General features: G+C 43.8%; 1 protein-coding gene across 1 annotated transcript; it reads left to right on the top strand.

Annotated features, from left to right (window-relative positions):
• Positions 1–5,459: 5,459 nt before the first annotated feature.
• On the top strand, positions 5,460–11,109 carry lgi3 (leucine-rich repeat LGI family, member 3). The gene is made up of 9 exons (XM_028414289.1): positions 5,460–5,766; positions 6,378–6,449; positions 6,870–6,941; positions 8,207–8,278; positions 8,361–8,432; positions 8,554–8,723; positions 8,805–8,969; positions 9,675–9,765; positions 9,882–11,109. Exons 1-9 carry the CDS (start codon positions 5,570–5,572, stop codon positions 10,609–10,611), a joined length of 1,641 nt encoding a protein of 546 aa, XP_028270090.1. The 5' UTR covers positions 5,460–5,569; the 3' UTR covers positions 10,612–11,109.
• The last annotated feature ends 377 nt before the right edge of the window (positions 11,110–11,486 follow it).

Genomic DNA, 11,486 nt, shown 5'->3' with positions numbered 1-11,486 from the left:
GCAGAACCAAATATCTAATACTTTTAATGATGTAAATATTTTGAAGTCTGAACATTCCGTTGGCCTCTTCCCGTCGGAATGACAGCCTCTTCCCTGCACCAGTCGGTGCACTCTCCTCATCCCTGCTCTTTGGTTGTTGATGTTTCGGTCTCCGCGGAGGGGACGGGGCCCCTGTTTGTGAGAAGCCTGTCTTTATGACAGGTCCCCAGCGCCCTGGATGCTCTGTGGGACAGACATGACAGAAGGGGGGGTTGAGCCCGGGGCACGCCCTGTCACTCACTGCTTGTCTCACCACTGTCTTTCTCCACATCAAACAAACCAGAAGTTCACTGGGAAGAATGTGTTTCTGCACTGTGACAATGTAGAATACAGGCTGGAGTGCCAGTGTGTCATTTGAACTGAAGAAAAAGTAAAAGGCCACATAAACAGGTGGCCTTCTAAGAAACAGCATTATCTTTGTGTCAGGTTGCATATCTGTACACATGTCTGGTACTTTATACACATTTGTGTGTAAAATAAACAAATCTTAGTATATGTGTTCGTCCTTGGTGAATCAGCAGGTGTACAGAGCACAGTGGAATGTCTGAAAAATAAAAGAATCAAGGTTTTGGAATGGTCTAGTCAAAGTCCAGACCTCAACCCAACTCAAACGCTGAGGCGGGACCTTAAGAGGTCTGTGCATAAGTCAATATCTAAAAACCTCAGTGAACTGAATGAACGTTGTGAAGAAGAATGGACCGAACCTCCACCTCAACGATGTGACAGGCTGATGAAGTCATACAGGGAACCATTACTTCAGCTTATTGCTGCTAAAAGTGGATCTACAAGCTGTTGGGGTTAAGGTTACATAGTATTACATACAAAGTTGTTGTTATTTGTCTGAGGTTGTATTTATCTATTCCTAAAACCCATTAAAAGCAGATGGTTTTTATGTATTTACACAAAAAATAGAGAATTAAAAGATGGGGTCCTAACCTTTGACCATGGCTGTATGGTATTATATTATCATGTTCTTACATAATAGATTGATTTATGAATGCATGAGTGGAGACTTTTCTGTGCTGGTAGTTGGCTCTGGGTCTGATAACACTTCTCTTTTCTATTCAGAGATGCAGAAACAAGGAATGACTGCACATTGATTGTACTTTATTATAAACTTATAAACTGATGTAATTTATGTCCAAAAAGACAAACGTGTCCTTTCATTTCTCTACTTTTCCTTTGTTACATACTGTAATACTGTCTAGAAAAACTGTAGCAGACGAGACTGTAAAGAGGAGCTGAGGCAAAGGTTTCAGTAATATGTATCTGTCATAATGTGTAGAAAGAGTATTTATGGCGTCTGGAGGCACGGGTGTGGTCAGGTAAATGAGATGGGTGAGGGTGTTTGTTTGGTGTAGGGCTAGCAAAAGGGGGTGGAGAAGAGGGTAGCGGTGTCTGCCTGACAAGGTGTGTGTTGGCGTCCATACAAAAACTGACGCCTACAGGCAGGGCCCCGCCTCTTTCCCACCAGATCGACTTTCTTCAGCATAGGAATGAGACACAGACACCTCCTCCAGGCTGAGACATCTAATCTGGGCCTGTCAGGACCTTTATCAAACAGGATCAACTGGTGCACTGGGCCTTTCTCCGTAGTCCCCACAGGCGGCAGGATACCTGCACACACATTCCTTCGACACATCCCTGTCCCAAGAGGCGTATCGCTTGTCTTTTATGGCAGCTCAGCCTGACGGTGTGGTGGATAGTGTGAGGGGTGGCGGTGGTGCTGGGGAGGGGATTGTGATTGGGGGTGGACACCGGGTTACAGTTGCTCCTCTTCATTGTCCAGACTGAAAACTAAGATAGCAACTCTGCCTTCAGTTTGAAGGATTTTCCTGATCCCCCCCGAGCCTTAAAATGTCAGCATCAAGACAGACTTGGAGAAAATAAAAAGATTTTTGCATAATCTTGTGTTTCACTGCAAAGATAGCACAAGATGATGAGTGAGGACATTAAAGATCCAGCAGCCCACCTAAGGGAGCCTCACTCAGCTCAGTGCTGTCCCCCCTTGTGCTGTGAGTGACCAGATAAGAGTGGGTATGAATCAAAGCAGCAGTGTCGTGCACAGGACTCTAATCATATCACTTGCCTCTGAGCCATATGTCTTTGTACTCTCTTTAATTGAATTGCGCCTGGGATGAGATTGGCTGACATACCTTCCAGGGACTGAGCTGCACTTAGAGAGAAAGACAAAATGAGAGCGATTTGGGGTGGTTGTTTTCTTGGCACAGTTTAGTGTAAAGATCCTAAGGGTATCCTTCATTTCATACTCTCCATGCCTCGTTCAAGGCTTCAACCCTTTCTATGAAATGATGATGTATTTATCAGGATGTTTGCAACACTACAATAGCTTATTAAAGATACCTTTATCCAATGTGATCCATGCTCTGAGGGATGCCCGCTGCCACACACACTTACCTTATTGAATTCTTGGTCACGTGTTCCTGACTCACCAGGTCTGACGTCAACTTGTCCTCACACTTATGGGCTTCCACTTGCTAGTGGCCTCACAAAGACACGCTCAAGATTGACTTATTGATTTAATGCCTTACAATCACTTGTTAATTTGTCCACCTTTGTTGAGTACAAGGCACAGCCATGTCGACTTCACGTGCAGTATAGAAACGCCATGGCGTGTATGTGCATGTCTAGATTGAAGTCTCAACACCTTTGTAGCCTGGAGCAGCTGGGATTTTCCCTGAAAAGAACTGAGGTGAAACAAATTCCAGCTTTCTCCTTATTTTGTTTTTTTCCTGTTTCCTGCAGCCAGGAGGCCAAGCTGTAAAAAAACCTAACAGAAATGGAAACAGGCTGACACAGAGGTCTTTTCAGGCTGCTTGGCCTATAATCAGAATAGGATGTGGGTTTGAAACTGAAGAGAACGCTGTTGAATGTAGCTGTGACGTAGAGTTGAAGTTGTCCAAACAGGACTGATTCCTGGAGGTTTTAGAATGCGTGCATGCCCAGACAGCAGAGGATACGGACATGTTGAGAGTCTGGCAGGCAGCAACGCTTGTGATGTTTGATGACTAATTTTTGCCAAACTCAGCATGGCCTAATGCTGAGCTGTCTGAGTAGTGAGCATTCCTTTATCACTTGAAGGGTTGAAGGCAGTTCAAGACACACAGCTGTTTTAACATAGTATTTCCCTTGAGAAGCCTTAAACACTTTCATTTGCACAGAGTAACAGACTTTTTTCAAACAAACAAAACAACCAGAGTCAATATTATTAGCCCCTGAACTGTCCATGTTTAGCCATAGTACAAATCACTGTTATACGTCATGTGACCCTGTCAGCATCTGATGTGCACTTAAGGATGGATCGGTATCTTACATTACACACAGTATAACAAGTTAACATTTAGCCTTAAGACTTGTGAAAACATCATAAAATAAAATAAATGAGTTTAGATTTGAGAAAATGTCTACAAAGCAGGAGAAGGAGATACACGTTTATAAAAAATAAGAAGTTCAAAGAGAGTCAAGAACAAGACTGGCAGAGGAAGAGATACCAGTGAAGGATTTAACCAAGTCTGGAGCTGAAGTGTCAGAACAGACAGTCCTAGAGTCCTGCACAGGAATGGACTGTGAGCTACTAGACTGCACTGCAGAAAAAACACCTTCAAGTCAGACTGAAGCAGGGACAACCTGGAGACAGATTACACAGACTGGAAGTGATGAAACAGCTACAGCTCTCTGGTCACAGAGATGTTGTCTTCGTTTGGAGAAAGAGAGGAGAGAAGTAAAGACCAGGACGAATGTTATTTTTACATTTTTTAAAATAACTTCTGTGTACACGGTAAAATCATGAGAGCTGCTTAAATAAAACTGTATTAGTTTGTAAATGTCGAGAGAATATTATATCTTAATCTAAGCCACATTGCTCCGTCCTTCTGCCTCACACAGAGCATGTTGGGGTTTCCAGCTGCTGTTTCATGCTCTCTTCTCTGTGCCATGCAATTATGCTGGTTCCCACCGGAGGTTTGGACTGGGTGGAGCTCTGCAAAGAGTAAGCTCAGGCATTAACTGCTTCTCACTGAGCATAACTTGCATAAATCCTCAGATACACTTAACACAAAACAGCAGCAACAAGTGCAAACACGCCGCACTAAAACACAAAGGGAAATAAACTGTAAAAATAGCTACCAGACAGGAAATGGCAATCCTTAACTTGATAAGGCTCAAAGGGAAGCCACCCACCCATAATTTTGTAGATGATTCATGTTTGATTCTTTTAGGCCTCACACAATTGAAATACACAGAGTCAGCTGACAGCAGAGAGCACAGGCCAGAAAGACAGAAGAAAAATCCAAATATTTTGCACAGTATTTTTTTCACAAAGGATTTCTGCTTTGGATAGTATGATTAAAACCACATGCTGCGTGTCTGGGTCAGGGGACCATGTGCAGAGACCTGCAGACAGTGTGTTGCACGGTGTCTTTATTTGTCACAACAGAGTCGTTGTGCAGAGAGCTGGTAATGCCTGGCACAGAGGTTGCAGCTCTGCCTGTGGACGTTCAGCTGCTCTCTGCGCCCTGGACTGACTTATGGACAAGAGCGACATCTGGTGTCATGAATTGGTACTGGCAGAATGGATGTGGTAGATCTAATTATTATTATTATTATTATTATTATTTATCTAAAATACATGCATAGTCAAAAAGAATTAAAAGGTTCATAGAGAATGGCCAGTATGACTGTGCAATGGTGCAAGAAGCAGCAGAAGTATTTTGATTTCATATACTGTATTATTTAACTTGTTTTTACATAATAGGAGCAAATATCCTAAATGAACAAATCGTCATGAATGCAACTATACATGTAGTACTTCAATGTGTTTATATTCATATTCATATTAGCTCCATCAAAGGACGTTGGTTCTTATTCCTCATAATAAAGTGCGTTGCAGCACAGAAACTGCCAGAATAAAAACAACCTCCCACACACACACACACAACCACTCACACATGACACACACACACATATTCCCTGCATTCTTAATGCCTTCTTGTCATTTCTCATGAATGCAGCAGCTTGTGACAGCACATCCACAGAACACGCTGCCAATACTTCCATAAAAAGCCCCCTGACACCCTCCACCCTAGCTGCTGTTGTTTTAATTTTTTTTTTTTTCTGCATGTGTAATAGTAAATAATTCAGCGTCAGCGACATTGCCTACAGGTCCCGGTGGGGAGAAAGCAGCCTCATCATTCCTGCAGTGTGCATCCTGGCAGCAGCTCCTGACATGAGACACAGAAAAAGATTGCACTGATCAAGAGGAGCTGCAGAGCATCCACACCCACCGAACAGTGCACCCCCCCCCCCCCACACACACACACACACACACACACCTCCCTCCCTCCCTCCTCCCTCCCCCCTCCCTCCCTCCATGCTGTCTCTCTTATTCTGCGCTCAGCTGGAACAGAAGTGCTGGGGTCGTAGGCAGGCTGAGCGTCGCCTCTCAACAAGCCACTGAGGAGAAACTTCAAGAATATCTCTCGCACAGCTCTTCCTTTCCTCCTGCTTGAGGATGCTTGAGCTCGGATCGAGATGGATGAGGCTGGTCTTCTTGTCAGTTCTGTGTCTTTGCCTGTCGAGGGAATCGACTGCCAGGAGAGCCCCAAAGATACCCCGCTGTCCTGCAACCTGCTCCTGCACCAAAGACAGTGCCTTCTGTGTGGATACTAAAGCTATCCCCAAGAGCTTCCCCCCTGGTATCATCTCTCTGTGAGTCCAGGATTCATGTGTGTGCCTCTTCATAACCTGTGTGCGGTCTGCTGTATGCAGGCTGGTACAGATGGCTACATCACTGATGTCACCCTCCATTATGTAATGATGCATGAAACCCCTGCTTGTCTTTACTTAAAAGTGAATATAGGTGTGTTTGAGTAGGCCTGTCAAAGGTGCCAGGGGAGGCAGACTAACAATAGATCCTATCTCACTGCAGGAGACCTGGTTCTCCTTGGGGAGAGCCAATCTGGAGGAGGTGCGCTCAATAAAGGGAGCGCACACAATGAAGAGGAAAGCTTAACATTTGGCTGGGGCGAGGTTATGTTATGCTGATAGAAACTCCCTTTTAACATATATTGACTCCCATCAGTCATGGATTAAATATTGAGATGAATGTGTCCAGGGAACATTGGAGCACAGGCTGGCCTCATTTTTTTTTTACAATAGAAGAAGAACAGAGAAGAAAGGGAGTTATGTGTCCTAGTTTTTAAAGGATGAAGCCACTGTTGGGAAGAAGACATTCACATAATCTCAGGTCCCTCCTATGTAATCTGTATGCTGACATCGAGGTGACACTTGTGATGATGTAATGTTTTCTCTCCGAACAGGACGATGGTGAACTCAGCCTTCACCACAATCCCAGAGGGAGCTTTCTCACACCTTCATCTGCTGCAGTTCCTGTGAGTACTCATCATAAACTCTTCAATCCTTCACATCACACATTAACACGACCTGACAGGTGCTTCCACACAGCACACGGACATTGATCTGTTGGCTTGTGACAAAGAAAGGACTTGAGCTACAGTACTAGAAATGAATGGTTATTGAAAACAGTGGTGACATAGCAGTAATGAGGGTAAAGTGGCTCTGTATCAGTGTCATTGCCAATGACTGACTCCCTTCAGCTCTGCTCTGCACACAAAAGCTTGATTATATCCTCAGATGCAATCATGAGTGATTGTGTGTGTGTGTGTGTGTGTGTGTGTGTGTGTGTGTGTAGGTCTGTGTTTATTGTTCACAACTTTTTTCATTATGGTTAGCTTTATGTGCTGTGAATGGGTCATTTTATTCAGACTTTAACCAATGTTTCCTCCTTTCAGACTCTTGAACTCCAACACGTTCACATCGATCGCTGATGATGCTTTTGCTGGTCTGTCTCACCTACAGTACCTGTGAGTGTGCAACATGTTACACCTTGTAAACCAGAGTTAGTTTTAAAGCATGGCTTTGTAACTTGTTGACACATTCTTCCTCCTGCAGACTGAAAGATGTCTTTCTTACACCCACCCTGGGGAGACAGAGCTGCTTACAAGCACCTGTACCCTAACATTTGCTTGTGCGGGCAAATGAGCCAAGAACACCAAGATCTCAGACTGGAGCTGTTCTGTGCTGCACAATGGGCTAAAGCTCCTCCTAGCTGTTGTGATCAGCAGTTAAAATAAACCTCTGGTGGTTGTTATTACTGCACAATAACAGCTTGTGTGGATAATGTTGAAATGTAGAACATTCTGAAGGGGACACGTGCTTTTAAGTGCTGCTGTATATGTAGAAATGTGGACATGCTGAAAAAGGCTGCTGGCCTGCATTAGAGCGTACGTCTACAGGTCGCTAGCCTAGCTTTTAATTACCAATTCAGAGGTCTGTCTTCATTGTTCTGTGAGAGAGTTAGTGGTGGAAAACATGTACATACTCACCCCCCAGTTCTCTCATGACTCTGTCTTTGTACTTGTGTTTATATTTAGGATCAGATCCCCAAAGTCAGACAACCTGCAGAGAGGTGACAGCAGTAATAGCCACCCTTGCTGAGCTAAGCATATTTTATACCTGCCTATACAAACCTTAGGCACATTCACACAGATCCCCAACAAAATAAGAGATGGGAGCCACTTTCATTCCACCTCTGTGAGGCAAATAACATTAACAGTAAGATTTCCAGGCTGATCACTGGAGTATGGGAGAGAATGCCAAAGAGTAAAGTGGAAATAAATTCTAGGACAGTGAGCTTTTTTGCCTCTGCAGTGTGATAAATCTGATTGTGCCATTCTGTGAATTGATGGGCTTTAGAGAGTAGTTAGCTGATAGCTTGGAGCCGCAGCTTTCTGTGACGGCCATGCCTCATGCTGCTCACTGTGTGGCTTTGGCTGCAGCCCAGACACCAGGCCTCTGCATCGCTGCCATTACCGTCGCTACCCGCTGTGAATACTAATAAAGTTATATTTTCATAGCCAGCCACCTCCAGAGAGTCTGCACATGCTGTACATCCTCAACAGACCAAACAAAGGCAGGATCAAGTGATGCTGACACACAGACATCTGTAATATGTGCTGCTCTGAGTGTATCATTTTCATCACATTAACAGTGTAACTGAACTAGAACAGTATCGGATTAAATTCCAGAGCAACAACACAATGTGACATGAGTGATTTTCTTTCCTCAGGTTCATTGAGAACAATGACATCCAGACTCTGTCCAAGTACACATTCAGAGGACTCAAATCCTTAACTCACCTGTGAGTATTGTTGCTTTTAATACTGAGGACCTGTCATCATCAAAGTTACTTATCATCATAAACAGTTCCTTTAATTTTTCAGCTCTCTCTCTAACAACAACCTGCAACAGCTGCCCAGAGATCTTTTCAAACATCTGGACATCCTCACAGATTTGTAAGTGTGCTACCCTGACCATACTCAACCCTACAAACCCGTGGTTCCTGCAGCGTTCAGTGGCCAGCAGGTCACTTCTACCTGGCTGATTGTGTTGTTTCTAAATGTTTCTGTGACTCAGAGACCTACGGGGCAACTCCTTCCGCTGTGACTGTAAGATAAAGTGGCTGGTAGACTGGATGGAGAAGACCAACACCTCTGTTCCTGCCATCTACTGTGCCAGCCCCTTTGAATTCCAGGGACGCAGAATCCGTGATCTTGCACCTCGAGATTTCAACTGCATCAGTGCAGGTTTGATCTTTGTGCTTCTCTCTTTTTAATATTTGGCAAAAGGGTCTTTGTGTTTAAGTGCATCTGGATCTCTTCCTGTAGATTTTGCCGTGTATGAAACCTTCCCCTTCCACTCTGTGTCGGTGGAGTCATATGAGTTCAGTGAGGATCAGTTTGTGGTCTTCGCTCAGCCTGATTCAGGGTTCTGCACCCTGTATATATGGGATCATGTGGAGATGGTCTTCAGGAGGTTTCACAACATTACTTGTAAGTAATGAGCACAAAAGCATGAAAACGTCTCCCTCCCCTCAGGGAAAGAGTCTGGGTGTCATCATTCTACCCTCACACATTAATGATGTCACCTTGTCTACATAGTTCCATCCACAAAACACTGATCCCTTCCTCCTGTTCCTCACACCCAACAGCAGCGCTATCCTCATTAACACCCCCGTAAATTGCAACTCTGCTGCACGCATCGCCACCACCCACTCCTTTCATCACATTACTCGTCACATATTGTATGGATTTCATAATTCTGTTACTTACCTTCAAGGCCAGCCATAACCTCACTCCTCCATACCTCTGTGAATTCATGCACATTAACATGCTCTCTCACACCCCCAGGCCCTCTTCCTCCATCCTCCTCACTGTCGCATGCCCCCACATTCCATGATCCTGCCTGCTAGTCCACTATGGGAGCAGGAGCTCTCTGCCCTGGAACATTCTGCCACCACATATCCGTAACATCAAAACACACCTTTTCAAACTATTTACTCGGTCTGATTTTATGCATTATATAATGTTGCATGTTTATTTATTCTATTTATTTACCAAACCATGTTTGTTGCAAACTTTGTAAGGAGACCATAGGTGTCCAGAAAGGTGCCTATAAATAAAATGTATTATTATATATAATATACTCTGTTAGGCAGTGAGTCCTGGTGATCTTGTCTTTGTGTGTCTCTCGTGAAGCTCGCTCTGCTGTATACTGCAAACCCGTGGTGATCAACAACACACTTTACATGGTCGTGGCTCAGCTTTTTGGCGGATCTCATATATACAAGTAAGGCTTCCAGTTCCAGTACTGTGCTATGATAAGAGACTATTCGTAGAGATGTCTACTGCTATCGTCCCTTATCTGGTCTCTGTATTGTTTTGTTTACACTTTTTGTTACGCAGGTGGGAAGAGGACCCCCAGCGCTTTGTAAAGATCCAAGACATCGACACCAGTCGAGTGAGGAAACCCAACTTTGTGGAGACCTTCCAGCTGGACGGAGAGTGGTACTTTGTAGTGGCAGACAGCTCCAAGGCAGGCTCCACCAGCATTTATCGTTGGAATAGCAATGGTTTCTACTCCCACCAGTCACTGCACCCTTGGCATCGGGACACCCATGTGGAGTTCCTAGATGTTGGGGGGAAACCTCATCTCATCCTCTCCAGCGCCTCTCAACCGCCGGTGGTTTACCAGTGGAACCGAAGCCAGAAGCAGTTTGCATTCCACTCCCAAATCACAGAGCTAGCCGATGTGCAGATGGTTAAGCACTTCTGGGTGAGGAAAGTTCTTTACCTTTGCCTCACGCGCTTCATTGGTGACTCCAAGATCCTTCGCTGGGAAGGGCAGCGTTTCATAGAGATCCAGACTCTCCCTTCGCGGGGTTCGATGGCAGTGTATCCCTTCACTGTGGGCCTCCGCCAGTACCTCATTCTTGGAAGTGATTTCTCCTTCTCCAGAGTGTACCTGTGGGACGACCTCACTCAGCGTTTTCAGCCCTTCCAGGAGCTCAATATGAGAGCCCCGAGGGGGTTCAACCTGGTATCCGTCGACAACAAGGACATTCTGCTGGCTGCCAGCTTTAAAGGCAACACCCTGGCCTACCAGCATCTAGTGGTGGATCTCAGCGCCAAGTAGACATGTCTAAGGGTGTCTGAGTTATATCGACTGTGCCAAATAACTCAAAGACTGTTTAAGCCATGTAACTAAAAGTCTGCTGTTTCCTCTGATGTTTGAAGTGAGGCAACTAATGAAATGATTGTTTAATCTATTTTTATGCACTACTTTAACACTGGGACGAAGTGATGTGCTGGTTAACATGTCATGTCACTACTGCATCACCGCTTCTACTCAACTTATGGCTGGGGTAATATTATGGTTTTTGTATTGTTATGATGTTATGTATATTGAATTATACTGATGTGAAAATAACATGCATGCACATCTATTCACTGGCTGTGAATTATATGGAGGTTTTGTTAACACCTTTTTGCATGTCACTGTAAACTTGTCATCAAGCATGAGATCTGACCGACACTCACCTGTTGAAATCTCTCTGGAATTTGCTACATCGACATTATAATGCCAACAACAGTACAAATGAAATGAGAACACAAAATAAAAGATAAACTCTGATTCCAAATTATTGTGTGATTCCAACTCACAGTTTTGTTCATCAACTTTGAATTACCTGCTTTTTATAAATATAGTACCATTAGGGCTGCAATCCTGTGCAGAAGATGTTAAAAGTTATACTGCGCACTTGGAATAACTTACTATATCTAAAATAAGTTAGAATCTTCTCTATCTTCTTATTTAATATTTCACATAAATACAACAAATAATTAGACCACAAAAATATTACAGAATGTGAACCTACATACTTACAAAAAGTTATTCTATCTAATTATGTTATTAAGAAGTTTTTGTACACCTAATCTGTGTTAGTAGTTGCAGTGCAATAATTACACAAATATATATAATTTCCTAAGAACATGAAAATTGATAAGCAC

The sequence above is a fragment of the Parambassis ranga genome, chromosome 9, assembly GCF_900634625.1.
Source record: "Parambassis ranga chromosome 9, fParRan2.1, whole genome shotgun sequence".
NCBI lineage: Eukaryota > Metazoa > Chordata > Actinopteri > Ambassidae > Parambassis > Parambassis ranga.
Note: the sequence above shows the minus strand (reverse complement) of the source record. Positions and strands in the feature narration are given on the sequence as shown.